The sequence below is a fragment of the Zophobas morio genome, unplaced genomic scaffold, assembly GCF_036711695.1.
Source record: "Zophobas morio isolate AGI-343-1 ecotype UQ-CSIRO unplaced genomic scaffold, CSIRO_AGI_Zmor_V1 ptg000021l, whole genome shotgun sequence".
Taxonomy (NCBI): Eukaryota; Metazoa; Arthropoda; class Insecta; order Coleoptera; family Tenebrionidae; genus Zophobas; species Zophobas morio.
Window position 1 is genome coordinate 4,794,914 of NW_026972126.1, and position 21,731 is coordinate 4,816,644.

General features: G+C 32.5%; 2 protein-coding genes across 2 annotated transcripts in view; one reads left to right on the plus strand and one right to left on the minus strand.

Moving 5' to 3' along the window:
* LOC135132141 (uncharacterized) overlaps window positions 1–21,571 on the plus strand; it is a 31,974-nt gene extending 10,403 nt beyond the window's left edge. The window contains exons 2-5 of the mRNA XM_064060111.1: window positions 2,409–2,791; window positions 8,498–8,810; window positions 20,224–20,343; window positions 20,398–21,571. Of these exons, the coding sequence (XP_063916181.1) occupies window positions 2,759–2,791; window positions 8,498–8,810; window positions 20,224–20,343; window positions 20,398–20,807 (876 nt within the window). The 5' untranslated portion in view covers window positions 2,409–2,758 and the 3' untranslated portion in view covers window positions 20,808–21,571. The remainder of the gene's footprint in view (window positions 1–2,408; window positions 2,792–8,497; window positions 8,811–20,223; window positions 20,344–20,397) is intronic.
* The window catches only part of LOC135132140 (protein HGV2), a 39,371-nt gene extending 17,643 nt beyond the window's left edge, over window positions 1–21,728 (minus strand). The window contains exon 1 of the mRNA XM_064060109.1: window positions 21,565–21,728. The gene's annotated coding sequence lies outside the window, so the exon portion shown is untranslated. The remainder of the gene's footprint in view (window positions 1–21,564) is intronic.
* Window positions 21,729–21,731: the final 3 nt, after the last annotated feature.

Consider the following 21,731-nt stretch of genomic DNA (forward strand, 5'->3'; position numbering starts at 1 on the left):
CTCTCGTCGATTGTTAGATTAGAATACGCACGGGCAGTTTGAAATAATGATCGTTGTTATGGTACATACTACGAAAGGTGTTTTCTTATTGGCTCAACGTACTCGTGAAATATGAAATTCTCCCATGTAATTGGCTGAAGTTGTGAAACACAAATTCATATTTCACGATCTAGAAATATGGATACTATTACTAATCGAAAAAACTTTAATAATGCGAATATTACCTCCAAAAATGTATTAAATATCTATATACATGTCCTACATCTACAAGGAATGAAATATTGTTTGTCCGCGGATGATATACTTTTATTTTCTAGTTCTGTTCATTCAAAATGACCCAAAAATGAAAAAATGAAGCAGTTTACTTTACTACTTACAACAAAAGAGCTAACTTTAATCAAATTCTGTAAAAAAATCATAACTTCACAATGCATTGAAACACCAGCACATGTTTATTTAAATACCTGTGGTTTAATCATTATCTATCTTTCTAAATTAAAAATTACTAAAAAGTTTTTATCAAAAAATACCTTCTAATATGCATATGACATTGGTTTAGAATTACTATTTATTCTCTAATCATTCAAAATATGAATATAAACAACTAACAAATAATAACGACTTATAAAAAACTTCCTTAGTAACTAACTGCCAATTAAAGTTAGCCTGTGATGGCAAATTGGACCAAGAGGGGTTTTAAAGAAATAATTAAAAAATATAGATGGGGGATTCTACAAAACTCGGGTAATTTGTGTGTTCATATGTACTTTCGACAATTAATTATCAAATATACTGAATCATTTTTAATGTTCATAAATTAAAAAAAACCAATACTAAAGGATCATAATAATCATAAACGTGTTGCACCATGTTTTTCTACGGCATCAAATTAAAACCATAACAATTTAATTATCCTCGAAAGTATGCAAACAAAATTGTTTCCAAAATATTTGCTGTTTCAGCTTCCTCATTCATTTCCGGTGGAGTGCCGATGAAAATGTCTTCATTTTCAGTAATGTGTACATCCATCTTACTGAAAATGAAGACATTTCATAGGCACTCCACCGGAAATTAATGAGGCAGCTGAAACAGCAACTGTAAGTTAGGCAACCGAGTTCTTTTCAGAAAATTTTTAATTTCTATATATTTCAGAATACTCTACGAAGTGTAAAGACCAACAAAATTTAAATATGTAAACAATATTTTTCATAGGTCATAAGGACACGTGTTGTGATGCTCAAAATTTCAGTCGTTTGGTCAGTAATATTGTTATAATTTTTTGATAACTGTTTTTGATAAGCTTTTATTTTATTCCCTTTTGTCTGAAGTTAATCGCATGAAAATGAAATAAAACTGTGTCATTTTAATCAAGAGGTATTCTTTTTTCCATGAAATTCATCGGTCCCTTGTCGTCAGTCCTTAGATGGTAAAAGTAATTTAGTTGCATTTGGATTTTAATAATGAAGACGATTTAAGTTTATTTTTGTTATTTTAATTTTTCATAAGAGTATGACTTTGTAAGACTAAATAGATAACAATACGGCATAAGAAGACTTCTTTTAATTTTATAAGAAATTTTAATTTGTTAAAAAATAAAGCACTATAATTAAACTTAGATTGAGGAGCAATTTTGATCAATTACTTGAAATTGATAATATAACGATTTTTAATAAAGTTGTTAATTTTCATCAGTCTCTTGATTTTTTGTCCGTGCCTTAGAGGCAAATTTGACAAAACCCTTATTATCTCCTAAAATACTTTATAAAGTGTTCCTTTCACACTCACTTTAATCAACCCGCGGTCCATCAAAACCGTTATAAACGAATATACTTTTAGACAAAAAACTTGAAATTCAAATTCATCTGCAAAGTTACCTATGATTCATAAAAGTACCCTCATATTCTTCATCAACTCGATGGAACCATAAAAGCCAGATGAAGAAAAAAATTATTCAGAATCACAATTATGTAAATTATTAAGACTAAAAACAGTGGTGTTAAAAACATGAACCATGTTTATTCCTCCAGACGAAAGTTAATTAATTTTCCCAAAAATATTATTCATTCTTATGCTTAATTTGTCACTTAATTTGCATAAAAATGAACAAGATGTGTTTCATTATGATGACAGATAACCCTGTTAAATATTCTAAACAGCACGGCCATTTACGCAAAGCTGTTTTACTTTAAAGAGAACGAGAAACGGCAGGTATAAAATATTTGCTAATTTGAGCCAACACAGAGTTCATATTTCATGACCAATTTCGCCCCAACTAAGATTAACGAGAAAATTTCGCTTAATGAAACGCAATACGAAACCCATGCGTACCTAAAATAAAAAAACGTTCAACGACCCCTACAATAAAGCCGAAATGGAATAATAAGCTTACTACAACTCCACATTTTCAGGTGACACACGTCCTGACGTCAGTCGAATGGAATCATAATAAACACGATATCACCAACCGAGGGCGTGTTACCCTATTTCATTCGCTATGGCTGTTTAGACCTTGACATGCCTCCAAACGAAGAACTACAAGAATCGATTTCGCCCACAAACAAAACTTTATCAATAATGTGAAAAAAGAACGGATCATCGCCACTTCTGGAGCTAATAAAGCTGATAATCTTCCTTGCAACATTCGAAAGAAACATCAACCATTCAATCCTTAAAATACTTCTTCCAGTTCGTCAAGAACGCCATCAAGCTGAAGCACCAACAAGAATACGATCTCCTCATAGTCGATTGCGACACTTTGATGGAGAATACAGAAACCGAGGAACAGGGTTGGGTAAGTTGTATTAGACCAAATTCGGCATATGCACGTGGAAAGGAAAGGGTAAACAACATCCGCGACCGATGAAATTGGAGACTCAATTTTCCGGAGCTAAATCAAATTTCTTGATCCTAAACTAATTTGTACGGGTGGAAGTGGATGTGCGACCTAAGAAACGCAGTATGAGGCAACATTTTGTAATTAACTTCTTATACTAAAACAATCAGAAGTGAAGTTTACGCGTAGGTTTGCATACTAAGCGTTTAGAAAGTCGAGACAATAAAACAGGCAATTAAGTCTTGGGATACTTTTTAAACTACTGTTTTTTGGAACAAACAACTGATTGATCTTGCTGAATTATTACAAAATTTAAAAATGAGCTTTTCAATTTTCCTCCGTAACTTCCACTGCATTCGGTGTAAATCCGAAGTCATTTCCGTATCGACCATGTATAAATAAAAATAGACGAGATATAGGAGTAGTTATTTGCGTAAAACCACCCTATAACCATAACATTTTATTATTTACACATTCCTAGATAAGAATGGCGATTTATAACCATGCTATTTGGGAATGACATTCATTTTAAAAATAGGCTTAACATGACAGGAATACTAAAATCGGTGGTTCTTAAGTAATACATCGCAACATTTCCGAATCATTTTTTTTTTTCTATTGCACAATGGAGGGAAATTCCGCAACGTATAGTCGAGACGGCCAAATAATGAACATTGACGCGTTTAGGATTATGGCCATGATAATCTACAGCCATGAGCTTCTCTCCGAGCGCTTATCTGAAAGGAACAAAGGTCCTATGAATCAAATGTACAGGAACGCTTGAGGAAATAAATAACTGTTATTGTAACCGTCAAAACACACATACAAAACCGCTTACCTGAGAAGACCGTAGAGCCCTTTGTGTAAGCCAAGCAACCCAAAATCAGGCAAACGTTGTAAATCGTCACTGTTATACTGTAACATCACTTGACATACACTTTGTAAAATTTTATGACTTAAGCGGCTTGAGCCAAACCATCCTTATAAGTCAAACTGGCTATTGTATAACTTAACTCAGTTCACAGCTCCATTATGGCAACAATGGACAGTAATAATCCTTGCGGTTCGGGTGCATAAACCTTACAATACCCAGTTTGACTTATAAGGGTGGTTTGGCTTAAGCCGCTTAAGTCATAAAATTTTGCAAGGTGTATGTGAAGTGAGGTTACAGTATGACATGTGCAGTTTATTTGGGGCTTCGCACTTTTGGAAACAGAAAGTAAAGTCACTGTTTGGCCCTGCCGACTATAAGTGATGGCGTAGTTGCACCAATGGCATAACAATATCTCCACGTCCCACAGGAATAATCTAATTATTTATAAAGGGATGGACTGGATTAGTGTATCGCAGGTAGATGTTTGACCGAAACTAGTTATGTTATGATCGTTCTGATTTACAACTTTAGTCAAAGTTTGTTATTCCTGTGGAACGACTAAATTTGGTATTCGTCGCCGGCATGAATAGCCGTCTACAGATTGTTGTGAATATTTAATGCACTTTTAATAAGTTTTTGCTTTCTTCTGACATCAGTTTTTGTCGGTTTTTAATAAGAAAAGAACTAATTAACTTATCACACTACATTTTTTCACCATTGGTCACCCAAAAAATACGACTATTGGGATGTTTTTATTAATATACTTAATCATTTATTTCTGCAACATGTCAATATGTTTGTGTTCAAATAAAAAAAAAACTATAAAGTTCTAAATAATCAAATAAAGCAGATAAAAAAAATAACTAGGAAAGTAAAAATAACAAGTGTGAACGAAAAAACTGCAAAAAGTAAGCGTAAAGAGTACAATTACGACATTACATTTTTCGGACATTTGTTCGACTTGCCCATTAAAAAGTTTGATCGGTTTACAACTGCTTTAAAGAGTAACTAAAGAGAAAAGAAGTGTTAATTTATGGCACAATTCCTACATATATAATATATACAGGGTGAGTCATTAAGCCCGCGGTCCTCGATCTTTTATTAATTATTCAGAAAAAACATTAAGGACCAAAGTTGTACGGTTTTTATACACAGTTTTTTTTTAGGCATAGCTCATAACTTTGTTTTAATACAACACCCTATATGTATATATTTATATATCCATTACCCTTTCCCTAGGTTTTCTAATAATCATTGTTTATTTTTAAAATTCCCATGCAAAGTTGCCACGTTATTCCAATTTTCTTGAACTTTTTAACAATGCGAGGTTTTACAAAAAAACTGCAATAGTACTTTTAAGATCTAATTTTTCTGGAGAGATAATCAGAGATATGCGCTTTATTATGGTAAACATTAAATAAAATTTTAATACAAAGGGTGTTTACAAAAAATCTAAAACGTCACAATTTTCACATACCGAAAAAAATTGATAATTGTAACCATTTAATATAAAAAAACTTATTACTCTTTTTACAAATTTCAAGAAAATTGGAATAACATAGCAACTTCGCAGTGGAATTTCAAAAATTAATTTCGGTCATAGAACCTAAGGAACTTGAACTAGAAAATGTAAAAAAAAATGTGTTCCATTTGAAAAAACGAAGTAGTGTGTTTGACCTTAAAAACAAGTCTGTACAATTGAAAATAATTTAATAGTCCTTAAAGAGTCGTACAACTTTGGTCTTTAACTTTTTTCCATTTCAAGTAATTAATGAGATATCGATTAGCGCGTTCTCAGTGACTCACTCTCTATATAATTTAAACGAAATTTAAGCATATTTTGAAGGTAAAAAAAACAACTTGAAAAAATACCATATTTTTAATTAACCGATTTCACTCACTAAAAGGTACATTTTACATTTGTAAAAATATGTTACAATGTTACTTTACTTACTAGTAGTATTAGTAATTCAAACCTTTTTCACTCAAACCGATTTCACTCACTAAAAGGTACATTTTACATTTGTAAAAATATGTTACAATGTTACTTTACTTACTAGTAGTATTAGTAATTCAAACCTTTCTATCATTGGATGTTAGGCTACTCTTGTTACAGTGTTATAGAATTTAATGATTTTGAATGGTCTGTCAATCTAGACTAAATTTAATTTTAACCTACAGATTTCATTTAGATACGTAATGGAACTAATTAAAACTTATTGATTAGAAGTAGGTAAAATTTCTAATTTTAACTCACAGAATTGTTGACTTAAATTCACAGCACACATAAAACTGTTTTAGTATATTTTAAATAAATAAAATAAACAAGTGTTAAACTCCCGACAAAATAATTGATCCTTAGGAAGTCTGAAATTAATTAAAACTTGCTACGAAAATATAATAAAGACCATATCGATTAAACCAGCTTTCAAAAAAAAAAAAACAACTGATATAAGTTCACCAGTTCCATACACAGACAAAGGTTTCAAAGTGATAAGACCTCAATTCAAATTTCTTAATTGAGATGCCTGTAGCTACGGCTACCTGTTCCATACCATGGACTTTGTCATTGATTTCTGGTATGACGGCAGTTTTTGGATCTCCAGAACGTGGTGCGTCTTCAACGGATGTTATCCCATGTTTAAACTCGTTTTCACCCAAGGAGAGTGGCTTTATAAAAAGAAAATGAATATCCCAATGTTGGAAAAATCCTTTCATGAATTTCGTGATTTTTCCTACCAAAAAGAACTGAATCACACTACAAAATGCAGTTTCCCTTCCGATTAAACCAGCTTGCAAAGAAAAAAACCGCATTGAAATCGGCTCATTCGTTTGGAAGTTATGGTGCAACAGACACGGATACAGACAGCTGATGATCTTGAAAAGTCTAAAGCGATTTTCATCAAACACAGCTAAGAACCATCCCGATTAACCTAGCTTTCAACGAAAAAAACCGTATTGAAATCGGTTCATCCATTTGGGAGTTGCGGTGCCACAGAAAAGATCTGAAAGTTAAAAATGGCTGACATTATTATCATCAAACGTAGCTAAGAACCATTCCTATTAAACCAACTTTCAAGCAAAAAAAAAGGGATTGAAATCGGTTCATCTGTTTGAAAGTTCGGGTACCACAGACAGACATACAGAAACAAAGAGGTCAAAGTTATAACAATATTAAGCAGTTCTTGTCTACGGTATGCTCCCGTAATTCCTATTATTAAAACGACCTAAAAAAAGGAAAACGATGATTAAATTTGTAGTGACTAGAAATTAAAACGACCTAAAAAAAGGAAAACGATGATTAAATTTGTAGCTCATACTTTTTGCGTTAAGCGGTCCTCGTCATTGGCTGTCTTTGGAAACTTTTCGATGTCTTGCTTGGTGAAGCTTTTGGATTTTTTGGCGCGATATCCTTCACTCCGTCGTTTCAAAAATCCAATTAAATTTGTATATTTACTTAAAGCAAGGTTTTTTTTTGGATGAAATCATTACTCTTACATTTTCAGCCACCTAACTTTTGATTGAAACTTAGTCGCGCGACCAAAATTATAATTTATTTATATCTACGTTTACTTTACTTACTAGCTATTTGTAAAATAAAGTAATACTACTTTATTTCATTTAACTTCAATTTTTTTATATTCATAAATTTGATTTTTTTATCCACTGAAAATTAAATAAACACCGAATGTACTAAATTGAGCTTTTTTGTTCAAGCTAAAAGCAATAACGTCTACAAAATTTCAGTATCTGTATCGGTTTCCAAGATATGGATGTCACAGAGCTTTATCTGGGACACCTGTACCTAAGATTTTTTGCCGTTTTCATATTCATAATTACTATGGTATGTGTCTATGCATACATCAATAAGAAATTTTCATCAACAATTCGTTTTTAAAAGAAATGAAACACGAATTGAAATTATGCAAGTATGCCCGAGAAAAATAAATATATAATTATGGCCACTCCTACTTTATACACAGTTCGTTTCACGATCAATTTGTAGTTTATTTGCATTCACTAACCATCATGGTTAGTAAATGCCGAGTCCATTTAGCAGACATTTTTAGAGTTAACATCATCTACTACATTGTCTCAATATGAGCAGAAAATACACTAATAACATTCGAGAATGCAAATGAATTTATCAATCGAGTATCAAACAATGTTTTTTCGAAAACTAAACAGCTCCACATTAGCGGAAACTCAAAAAAGAATTACGAGAATCCAATAAAATGAAAGCAAAATCAAGTGAATTTTTGAATCAAGACGATCCATAGCAACGTAACAAACAATAAAAATCAGTTCTTTTACGTTCCAGAAGGAAAAAGTCTGCCGTTCTATAGACGAGTATAGAACGAAAAAGTGTTTTGCGGTGATGTGACAAAAAAGAATCACTTTGCCCACTGAAAATTTAACGAAAATGTCAACATTTGACGACAGTTTTCGAAAAAAAAATTTTTGCAAAAATTCTCAAAGTAATAGAAAGTAATTTAAATCTGCATTTACCGCCTCCTGTGATAATAACCACTTAGTTTGCCTAATATGATTACCACGCACCTTCTTATTACTCTTGTTATTAAAAAGACGTTTTGGTTTTGAAAAGCTCACCCCACAAAATTAACCTCAACAGCACAAATTCCTCGTTTTAAACAAGCTCCCGATTCTTTGTCGGTAAAAACTTGATAAACAGCTTAAGATCTCCGCATTTATTAAGCTTCTAAAAACCCACTTAATGTTCACTTTCCTTTCCACGCCGTTCGCAAGCATTGTGAAAAAACATTCCATAGATGCCTAGTCCTGCGGAGGACGAATCGGGATGGAACTGCAGCGTCCACCCGAGCGTGTTTTTCTTGTTGGGGACGCTCCTGTTGACAACCTGCGCCACAGGGATGTTATGCGCTGCCATTATGACCGACCATTGGGAGGAGGTTACGTGGGACCGCACAGCTCTGGAACATTTGGCCAATAGTTCAGTCAGGTTGCGATGGCTCTTGGACGGGATCGTTGCCAGAGTTTCCACCAATGATGATCGGGACAAGATCCTAGCTTTTCTTGTTCCTATGCACGGAGGAATCTGGACGCTGTGTGTAAGCCTCACTGGTAAGACCTAGCTCATGGTTAATCGATAGTGCATCACACTTATTATGTCGTCGCGGGTTCATTTGCATGCTACTCGCGTTTTCTCGGGTATCCAAGAAAAAAAAAAAACGATTTAGTTTTCATTTCGTTGTAAGAACGGTCGTCGGCTAAAAGCTTAGTGGACTTCGTAGGAGGAAAAAACGCCCAAGATCAGCTATTTTTGCAGTATTCTAAATGATTCTTAATGGAAAAAATTACTCAAAGGAACGTTAACGTGTCTGCTTACGAGATAACAAAAAATCGTTTTTCTATCTATACAATAATTACAAAGAAGGTTTTATGCTTTTATCGCATTCGTCTAATTTTTATTACACAGAACTCTGAAATTAACGAAACACTCACTCCGAAGGTTTAAGTGGTGCTTTATATCTAAAAAAAAGTACAGTGACACTACGATGGTGCGACAAGTTCGATGTAAATAACCCGACAGATTTTATTTCATTAAGTTCCTTATTTAATCATGAAAGCTTATCCAGTAGATTCCATTAAATTTAAACGCATTCTCCGAGACTGTCTTATCACATTAATTCTACTTTAAGCTATAAGAAAGCGTTTATTAGTGCGACACGAATAAATCCAAATGTTCTCAAGTCTGCTGAATTTAATTCAACCAGCTATTTTTCAAATGCCGAGTGGAAAGACGAGTCGTCTTTTCCAATTTGTGTTGATCCGTTGCGTTTTACGCAAACATTCGTTCATTTATAATATTTATCATGTCTTTTTATAAAATTTAAATATATTTTTATATAACAGTTGGTGTATAAAAAGCAATATTACTGGCTCTAAAGACGGTTTGTTACTATAATTCACGATTTTTGCAGGTCTACGGTAATGTGAAAAAGTTCGGAATAACCAATCCGTTTGCAAGTAGATAAAAGTATAACAAAATAAGTCAAAACAACATTAGAAAATGTGTGTTCCAATTAGTGATATCTTGCCGACACTTTCTGCAAAAGATACTTTATCAAGTTTCGAACAAATTAAAGGAAAATCCACTTCTAAGATGTTACAATTATTATAGAAAAGTTATTTTTCTTTGCTTTTTACAAGGAAATATCGTTCGTTTCTAAATAATAACCTTTTTAACTTTAAGCAAAAATGAACAACTAAAACTGTATGTTAGAACATCTTTTCTTACAAGTCCCAAAATCCTTTAATTTAGAAAACTTGGTTGAAGATTATTTCAACAGGACTTCCTTCGCCCCTGAAGCACAGCCCAATAAAGCCCGCTTTTTGGAAAATTAAAAAAAAAAGATTTTCCGAACATTTATTTATGATAACCTCTATACATTAATACAAATATAAAAGATAAATAAAACCCGTAACAGTGAAAAAACTAAATCCTATGAATGTGATTTGACACCCTATATTTTTTGTTTGTCTACAACATCCAACTTTTTTTTAATGACACTATGAATTGTTTACAGGTTCTTGTAGAGCTTGTTTTCCTGAATTCATTAATGTATTATAGTGGGTGTTGAAAAATCACTCACAGTATGCGTTGAAATTTCATTTGACACAAACAGCGCATAATGTGAAATTCGAACGCCTACTCTGAGTGATTTTTATTCAATCAAAAAACCCGTTGCTTTAATCACCCATAGCCCGCCACTATCTGATTCGAACGCCTTATGTTACGTAAACACATTTGTTTATATTCTGGAGTAGCCATAATAAAAAACGGACTAACAATTGCTCCAAAAATATGAATGCATTAGTGAGTTTTCTCATACGAGAATATTCCGCTCGGCAAGGACAAGTATGTCAATTCCGACACTTGCAGGAGTGTACCGTTCTTGAGATTTGATCAATAAAAAATGTAATAGATATTAGCAGTAGCAATATAAAAAACAAACACTTTAGCTTACGCTCAAGAAGTAAAAAATAAAATTTTCCAACGAGTGCTGGATGTATGAATCCATTTATAGACACTGTATTAGTATTAATTAATAATCTGTATTCTCTGTATTATCTGTAATTAAAAATATTTTATTTAAATTTAACATTTCTAGGATCACCCTCAATACTTACAGCGAAAATAGCAAATTAAAATAAAACACTAAAAAATAATAGAGAGACTAAAACTGAATTATATATTTCAAATAAAGATACTAAAACAGTATCAATAATAATTTAATTAGTCCTCAAATAGTTAAAGTATCTAGTAACCAATGCGAATTGTACTAATAAAAAGGTAAAAATATACAAACAAACGAAAAAGAAACTAATATAAACAATATTTATGGGACAAACAAGGTATTAAAAATAGTAAAAATAAACGTTGAGGCACATTGTGGTTAGCCATTTACCATGTCTCTGACTCCCACTCAGTCCGCTGATGGTCACTTTCGTTCTAATGAGGATATCTGAAGTTAGGTTAGATATGCTGTTCGACTTAAGAACCAAGACCATTTTTAAATGAGTTTACAGAAGAAGCAGCAACCAAATGTTTAGATAAATTGTTCCAGAAACGCAAGATTGTGTTAGACAGAAACCCTTGAAGAATTTTAGTGTTGAAAATCGCTATTACCAGATTGAGTTCGTGTTCGCGTAGCCTGGAATATGAATTAAGATCATATTTAGGATTTCTTTTCTCAATATGTAAAGTGACACATTTTGAACTATGTAATGGCGATTGAGGACAAACTAAATTGGCATTTACATTTAGTATCATCTACAAAAAAAATATATTACTTAGGTCCAAGATCCCATGGGAAAATTGGTGGTCTAAAAATCTAAAACCACGATCCTTGAAAAAATAAATCGATGGTCTTTTCACTACAAATTGTTCAAGTTTGTGGAATCATCTTGATCTCGGGATTATCAAAAGTTTTTGCAAAATCATCTGGACTTTAGATGCAAGGCATTAATCTTCGGTAATTTACTTGGAAAAGATGACTTAATAAATTAATCCACCCGGAAAAAACCCATTCGTTTGATATTGTGATGGGTTAAGGAGAGCTCTCTATGGTTAGAAACAATAATCGTTCCATGACCTTAAAAACAACAAAAGTAAGGCTAATAGTTCCCAAAAAGGCTTTTGATCACAAACAACAAAGCGATGCAATAACACTTATCACTTATAAATTATATTACTGCAGGTTCAACTGTAAAAAATCGATCTTTTATTATTACACAGAACTGTCCTAGTCCCGGAAGTACAATTAAATAAATCCACTTGTTCAGAAAGAAGAATATAAATATTATCCTTCAATCACCCATACTCCACCACTGCCTTTAATTCGAACGCATTATGTTACGAAAACACATTCTGTTGGCTTATTTATATTACATGGTTTGGTGCAGAGTGTCAATTTGCACTTCTCCACCGATGATAGAAAACGGAGCCTCGATTAACAATTACTGCAATAATAAAGCGCAAGGCTATAATTTGTGTTTCTACTGAACTTTCGCATCGGAAAATGTTCTGATCAACATATCAGCAAGGACATACATGTAAATTCCAACACGTGCAGTGTAATACTAATTAATCATAAGAAAATGAGAAACTGTTCTTAATTTTATCAATAAAAAAATTGGAAACACTACCGGAAATCGAATCGCCCCTCCACAGGTCCAGAGTTAGGCTTACAGACTGCATATTAGTGGATATTATGTAACCAAAGAAGCACAAGGTTTAAAAAATAAAAATTGCAATAACAAAAACAAGGCGGATTCATAAAGCACAAGTACATGAGTATACTATTTTATAAAATTCAAATGGCGTTTACTAAACAAAATTTTAAGGTGACGTGATTACAGCGTGGGTGAAAATGACCAGACAAAATTTGGTTACTTTTACCATTTACACAATATTTCTAACACACATATAAAATTTGACCATTCGTCCGGTAGTTCTGGAGATTATCTGTCTAATGAAAATCGACACACACGGCGGGCAGACGGCTGCATATAAACAGACGGAAACGAGAGACCTATTGTTTCCTACTCTAGAGAGGGTCATGAAATGTCCAGAAAACACGAAAATAGGCATTCGTCGGATGAACCCTATTACAATGCTTCCTTAGCTTACGCTGGGAAAGTAAAAATGTACTCAACGAAAGAAGCATCCGACAAAAAAATACAGCTGCATTTTACACGTCATAATTTAGCATGTATTGTGTCTATAAAGAAAATTACAACATACTCATATTTTATTAATAGTATATTATTAGCCAAGGTTGCAGAGCCAAGCATTCTAGACCGAGCGCAAATTAGAACCCGAGACGCGCAGCGTCGAGGGCTCTGAAGCGCGAGGTCTAGAAGTGGCTTTGCAACCGTGGTTAATATACTATTTTTTTCACTAGTAGAAACCATAAGACAATAAACTGAAAAAATAAACGTTCAATTTTTTGACGCAATATGAATTTGTTTTGATTTCTAATCAAACTTAATCTAAATCTTCAACACAAAGAAAACCGTTTATACGTGTCGCTGAGTTAATTATTTTACCTTCTACCGTCTACCAACTACCATGCGTATACTCAAGTAATGTTTGTAGCACACATTTGTTCATTTTTTAAGAAATAATCACATCAAATATTGCGTACATAACCTCAATTTTTCTTTTTGAACCGGTGGTCGCAAAAATTGAATTTGCTACCTCTAAATGAGTCGACATTTGCATGCGGCATGGCTGCTAGTGAAAAAAATTCTTTTTAAGTCATGTGCTATCAACTTTGAGAAAAAGCCCTAGATTAATCCACAATGGCAAATTTATAATAATAGTTTTTTTTTTACATGAAAAGCTTTCTTTACACACAAAATGATATTAAAAATTTTTTAATGATTCCTCATTTTTTTGTCATTGTTTCTCCTTTTTATAATTTAATATTTACTTAACTGTTAATGACATAATAAACTTTAAAATTAAAGGAGCGACTTTTAAAGCGGGAACCAAACCACATTAAAATGAAAATATTAACTTTATCGTTAAATTTCATTTATTATTCAAGTATCCAGGAATAAATATTTGGATAGGATTGGGACGAAAATGAAACAAGTGGCACAAGGGTCAGACACAAAAGGTCGTAGCTTTAAACACTCGTATAACAAACATTATTTAATAGAATTGATATTTATATTGTAATTCTACTGCCGCTTTCAAAGTTACCTCGGTCACTTTAGTTTTGGTGTACTCTACTTGAAGTTCGTTATTCTGAATTAAAAACCTATGACTACCTACGACTAATGTCAACACAGTTTAGATTTCCATTAAATTTATAGATATAATTGTGAAAAAAATCAAAATATATATAGCTAATATTTTTGTATAATACATAATCGTGAATCATTGATGAGTCCTATTATAGAAACGGAAAAAGAAATAAACTGGTAGTCAATAAATATAAAATTGTACTTTATCAAGAACATATGGAATTTATATGTACAGACGCGTCACATATAATGAAAAAATACTCTTCAACTTATGGTTGATGAATCGTCTTCATTTTTTAACCTAGGCATGAAAATTTTCAAAAAAAAATCCAAACTGTATATCAACCTTTTGTAAGTGACGGTAACTACGATTCTTTTTTTCTTACACTGCTACTACTATTATCTATATTTTTTATGCATAGATTTATCACAAATAAAATGTCACAAAATCATTAGCATTCAAAGAAGCAGGATTTGTTCGGCCCATGATAAAACCATAAACTGCTTTTACAAATATTAAAAACAGAGTTGACTATTAAACTTATGAGGTTTTTCCTCCTTCAAAGTTAAAATCCGCAACACCAATTTCTATCACATCAGTGTCCACATACGTTTTCTTGAAAAAATTGAAAATAAGGCTTTCACAGATACCCTCCACTAAAATGATCCCAAAAGTTCACTGCCACTTTTCCACACCATTACAAAATGAGATAAATCCAGAATCAATTTCTGTTAAAAAGGTTTCAGTAAAGGAAACGCTCTCTCGTGTCTCACAAAAGCAACTCCCAGAAGAATGATAAACGACTTTGCAATAGGGCAGTACTATAAATTTGCTGAAAATTCATCCGTAAAGTGAAGCAAGAAGCTCTTAGGATATTATGCAAAAATGCGACGTTTCAGCATCCTTTTAGCACGGAGACTACAAAAAATTAGATTACAATCTTGTCATGTTATTCCTGAGATTAAAACATGGAGACGATTTACAAACTAAATCTCTTAATCTCATCAGCAGTAATTAGGAAGTTCGCGGAGTTTACACCACGAGATGATTTAATCGGATTACTATCTTCCTTATCCGTTGGGCTTTTGGCAAGCAACTTATCCGCTACAAAGTCACTGCACACTAAATCTGAAATTTAGTACGTGACTTGCGGAAATTACTTACGGAGTAAATTTGATAAATTAAACACTGATCTGTTTTTACAAAAACGTGCAAACGGGTAAATAAATTCCCAAATCTACTGCTTCTACTAGATGTTCATTTATTTTTAAGTTTATCTTACTCAAACAAGTGATAAAAAAAATGTTTAACAGGAAATATCTACACAATCAATATAATTCAATTCAAAAATATATAGGTGACGTCATATGTCAAATATTAATCACGTCACAAACAAATAAATAAGTACCATCAAAGAAACATTTAAAAACACTTATTAAACCTACCATAAGTAATTTCAAAAATACGTAGAAATAAATCTCTCGAATCTCTAGATAATTACTTTTCCAAATCCCACAAAGCCTGTAATTTAAAATCTGCAAACCCCAGACCATTAAGGCCCAACTTTATTGGTATTTTTATTGTGACCGTTAAAATTTATTGCCGAGATACACCTTTCTGTGATTGACGAAATAATTCAGAACAGTCTAGATTAAAATGCTGTTGTGTAAGTCGTCTTTCGTAAACAACGGCATGTTTTATGGTCGCTATCAAAAATTCGGAGCATTAAATAATAATAAAATAACCACTGCTCCGCTCTTTAAAACATCCTATTAGTCTACATTAAAACTGTTTAGACAAGAACGAAAATATTTTCCCTAACCCCCGGGGATCTTCACCCCGGAATATCGCCGTCATTTAAGTGAGGCTTGGGATATGAATGTAAATAAGTCAGACGGACTCTTTTATTGACACTCCTGTGTAACCAATGAGATTTACGCTTAGATTTTCGCCGATCAATCATTGTCTGTAGTAGCAGACTACATGATACGGCAATCTTGTGGGTCATTTATGAAATACGTAATCGATAACATGTAATATTTGTGGCGGTTGATATTTCTCAATTTAGAAGGGAGCATATTTTCAACGTGTAACCTCTGAACTAGATCGATGCAAAGTTTTTAGAAAAATTACGTTGAATAAGGTTAGATTGTCTACATAAACCGCTTATAGAATCAATTCCATTTTGCAATTTTTGCGTCATTTTAGATTTCCTAATTTTTTTTAACAATATAATTCAATAACAATTTCCATATAAAAATCGGCACAAAAAATCTTTACACCACTCGCGCAAAGTCGTGCTTTTACAAATCTTCGCTATTTGTGATCATGAAAATGAAAGAATATAATCAAACCCAGATAATCAGACAACCGAGAACCGCGAGTTCGAATTCCGCCTTGGTGCTGAACTTTTTTTCTCACCTTTACAGTTTTTTTTTTTAGATTACACATATTATTTAATTTATTTATTCCTGTGATGTACGTATATTAACAGTTACCTTAAATTGGGTGTTCTGGCTGAAAACTTGGAAAAAAGATATAAACCACTTGGCAGTGACAGAACTACAAGTGATAATGCCAACCGATATCGATAATTATAAAAAAATCTCTAGGTTTTTGCCGGCCTCGGCCGCCAATTTTTTGGTTTCTGACCATTAGAGACATATCGATAAACACGTCAAAAAATTAGTCTAACGCAGAGTCAAAAAAGTCCAGTGTACTTAAATAAATGATAAAATTTGATTCTGCAAATTTGGTTTTTGCATCAACAAATATATTAAAATAATAAATATGGGATGGTTAATAAAACACATATTGATCCATATTATTTCATATATTTTACATAAGATTTACTGTTGTTGTATGGCAAATGGTCCAATAGTTTCTTAGTTAATTTTTGTTATGGAAAAAGTCGCTTGAAACGTATGCATAGAATGCTTCTCTACCTGTAGTATGACAGACCACACGTATCTTTATTTTAACTGATTGAGGTTATGATAAAAAAATAAAATTCTTAAAATTAAGTTCCATAATTTTTCTCTGTTTCTTGTCTCGTTTCTGCAACAAAAAATGACGCCATTAAATATTTTTAGACTAAGTCGTCTTTTTATATATACATATTGTTATAAGTTATGCAAAGAAATCTTGACAGACAATAAAAATTGCTACACGACATCTCTGCTTAAAAATTGAGCACCTAATATTACCAGCGATTTTTCTTCATACTTGGAAAGATGCAAATATACCTCCTTACGACCAAATGAAAAATGAGGTCGAGCAAATCTCCCCCAAAATTCCCCCAACTAAATTACACAACATTTCTTTTTGCTAACTTCCTTCCTTTTAATCAACGTTAGAGTTTGTTTCTGGAGAACTGTTCTCACTTCATCGGATTAATCCGGTGTATCGTAAAAAATGTGCTATAAAAAGAGAACGTGGGCCTAGCTATAATCTATACTGTAAGACTAGACTCATGAAATATACCTTTACCAAATTGGTACATGACACAAAAAATAACCAATTATAAACACATAATTGTTCAATTGGGTAAAGATGAATTTTTAATTATAATTTTAAAAATTTTATTTTTTTATTATAACCCCTATTAGTTAAAATAAAGATACGTGTGGTCTGTTATGGTACAGGGAGAGAAGCATTCTACGCATACATTTCAAATGAGTTTTTCCATAACAAAAATTTGTGATTACCTCATCAACATTTTAGCAACAACATGACTTATATGTCGTAGACAATTGTCATCCCGATATCAAACTCAGTTTAAAAATTATTCGATGTGACAGGTGGATGACAGCTTTCAAAATTTATTTAAGAAACGACATACGAAAAAAAACAAAAACTGGCGATATTACATTCTTGAGCAGATTTTTAATTAGACAGCCGGAACCAATAATAACTACTTTCTAATTTTTGGAAAAATCATTTAATCAATAAAAAAATCCCATTTCACATTGCTTCGTATTATGTATCTAAAGAACGGCTTTACTCTTAGAACAAACAAAATACAGATGGATTCATAAACCACAAGTACAGGAGTATGTTCTTTTATAAAATTTAAGTAGCATTTACTATACAAAATTTTGAGATGACGTCATCAAAATGTTGGTGGAGATGATTACACAAATTTTGGTTAGCGTTTTATTGTCTGCACGATATTTCTAACATCCATATAAAACTTCACAAGAATCAGTCCGTTACGTCTAATTAAATACATACAATGATTTATAGTAGGGGAAACGAGAGACCTGCTTTTTCACATTCTAGAGTATGAAAATCTTTATAGAGATGACTTTCACGGTGCTGCATTATTCTTTGAACTACCTAATTTTAAGAATATGCTGCGCATGTTACAAACCGATGGGGATTTTACGATTTTTAAATATACCATTTTGTAATTAAAGAAAGAACGAGATATTTTTAATATGAAAAAAAATTAGTCGAAGATTATTTTGACAACATTTCCCTCGCTCCTGAAGTACAGTGCAACAAATCCTGCTTTTTTGAAAAATTATAAAATTTTATTTTGCGATTTTTGTTGTGTGATAACCTCTACAGGAAAAACCACAAAGGCGAATTCCAAGGAGGCCAGATCAGCAGAAGTGCGAAGAATATGAAATATACTTAAAGTAAATAACCAATGGCAAAAAATGTATGATCAGTACTTGCTTAACTTCTACTTTTGTTTCTACTTCGAAAGAACTCAGCTACATATTAGCACGTGCAAATAACAAGCATCAGCGACAGCATTTGTGTTAAAAAAAAAAATGAAACTGGATTTTGTCTCTTCAAAACAAAGGAGAGGACTAATTAATTAATTAATTAGACTACAATAGAGCAAGACGATCCGAATATTATTTTGCGTAAATTGCTGTTATTATGACAATTATTATTTGATTATTATTAAATATAGACGGACTCGACATCACGGTATACACTTTCGAGACAATTGGATGAACAGTTTTTGATTTGATGAATAAAAAACAAAACAAAAAAAATTGAACATGTCCGGGTACCGAATTCGAACCCAGAACTTTCATTTGTTTGGTTCGCGAATACCTACTCCACGAGAGACGCTAGTTGAATTTATTATAAAAATTATAATAACAATAAAAACTATCAAGGTGAATTAATGAACCACAAGTACAGGAGTACATTATTTTATAAGATTCAGATATTTTTTACTGCGCAACATGTTGAGTTGACGTATAAAGATTAGATAACTTTCGGTTAGTGTTTTACCACTTATGATAACATAAAAACACAATTTGACAACAATCACTACGGTGACAGTTTTGGATATTATCTGTTTAATAAAAATTTACAAACGACAAACAGACGAAAACGCGAGACCTATTTTTTCATACTCCACAGGTCATGAAACTTCAAGAAAACATGAAAGTACCATTTACCAGATGAATTCTATTACAATATTTAGTTATGTAGCTTACGCTCGGGATGTAAAAAGTACAAATTTCTCCTTCAGCAACTAACAAATAAAGAAGAGGGGCTTCTTTTGTATATTTTACGAAAATATTAAAAACGATGGTTTGAATGTGAAAAATGAAATGTCCAATATTCAATCTAATTCAATTCAAAATTTGCTTTACATAAACCACCATCATCAAAGAGCCATCCGACTGAGTCCTTTGAGTAGATAGCTCTCTCTAGATTTCAAAGGGATATTATTATGATGTATGTATCAAAATACGACAGAAAAAGTTTCCTCAAAAAAACGAGCTACAGTCAAATCGGCATTAAAGGTCGCAGAACGTTAAATTATTGTTACTGTTATTAGAAATGAAACTACCTAATGATGCCATTTTTTTCAAAGTAAAACTAATACATCATCATAATTAAAATTTACACCAAACTATTATAGAAAAACGCTTTTTAATTTCATTTGAGATAAAAGATGAAGCCATCTAATTCTTCGAATTTTTTTTAATACAAATATTTGGACTTAAATCAAACCGCTGAATATTTCGAGAATTGGCAAAAATTTATTTAGGCGTAAATGAATTTCATACCCGTGATACCCAAAAATAGTGCTCAAAATTTTATCAGTTACTCTAATATTTCACTCAATTTAATTTACACAGTTGCAACAAATTTATCAACTTCACGTTGAATGACTTCGGTTCACTCTTTTATCATTTAAATTTTAATAGCAATCTAGTTGAAAAATACTGTTTATTTCAGAGGAAGAAATAACATTACTGGGTCGAGTAGGATTTCCAGCAGTCCAGCCCTGCGTCAACTATCTTTCAGGGGGCATCGACGGAGTCAAAGGGTACGAACCTCGAGGAGATTGGCAACACAGTAAGACCATTACTTATTAAACATTCACAATACCGAGTGACTGATTTATTACAGGAATGCAAAACTTATCAATATCCTGCGCCCTAGTCTGCCTAATAGTTTTAGGAAGTGCAGCCCTTGTCGGCGCTTTCGGCGTATTCCAGCACCAAATCAGCGCAGTCTTAGTCACAGGAGTCATGTATTTATTGGCTGGATCATTTGCACTTTTCACGTTAACAATAATACACTTCAAGAGGTTACACAGTAAACCTGGTGGTATGGATTCTGATGGAACCGCAGATGGGGTGGTCAGCCCAATGGGTGGAAGAGGGGTGACTGAACTGCTTCCTGCCCGCATTTTTACGACCTCATGGTCGTTAGATCTGGGATGGGGAGGTGTCATGTTATGCGTAATGACATCCGTTTTGTGGATTTTATTATCGAAAATAATGAGGTTTAACCCCATATCCAGCATGATTAACTGAGCAATAACGGTTAATTATAATCAGTAGCTTTAATGGGGTCATTTTATACTGTCACTTCATCGACTCAAATTTTATACTTCATTAATTTACATTAACTTAGAAAATAACTACTGATTACAATAATCTTTGATAAATGTGTACAAAAGTACGGAAATGAGAAACACGACAACATTCTCACTGTCTATACTTAAAAATTCAAAAAACCGTCTCCATCGCAAAAATGCTTGCATTAAAAGTATAATCAACAAATGTGGTTTTGTAATGAATGTCCATATACATTGCTGATTTCTGCATTCAGAATTATAGACGTAAAATGACGCAAAGCTAAGAAGCCGTCCAAGCAATCTAATATAAAAAAACTGGCCATCGATGGACCTGCTTCTTATCGAATAAACATCAATCAAAAATCCCTGAAAATAATTGTTAGCAAGCTACTTATTGCAATTGTTGTTGATATTTTTCATTATCAATTTTAACTAATTCTAACAAATTTTATACACTTTTGGCATACAAAACGGGAGCAATAAAGTAACAAATTGAGGTTAGGTTGACCTAACCAAATCGCGCAATACCTGCCTTCAAGAATGCCTGCATATATTTAAAATTTAAAACGTATATTTTTTACTGTTGGAGTTGCTTGCCTTTGCTCGCTTTTGTATCATTAAAGCCTCGTTGTATATATTTTGCAAAATAAATATTTTCAATGTTACCATAACCTAACTTTCATTCCACACACGATCTCAGCTACTCGTCTTACCTTCTATACAATTTGTTTAACAACACGTTCACCAAAAACAAAAACTTAACAACTATCAGTCGTTACACTTTTATTAGCTTGTTGCCTCTTCTTGCAATTTTAACGGTTGATGCAAAAACTGGCAAAAACCCGCCTAGTTGTTAAATTTTAATCACAGAAATGACAGA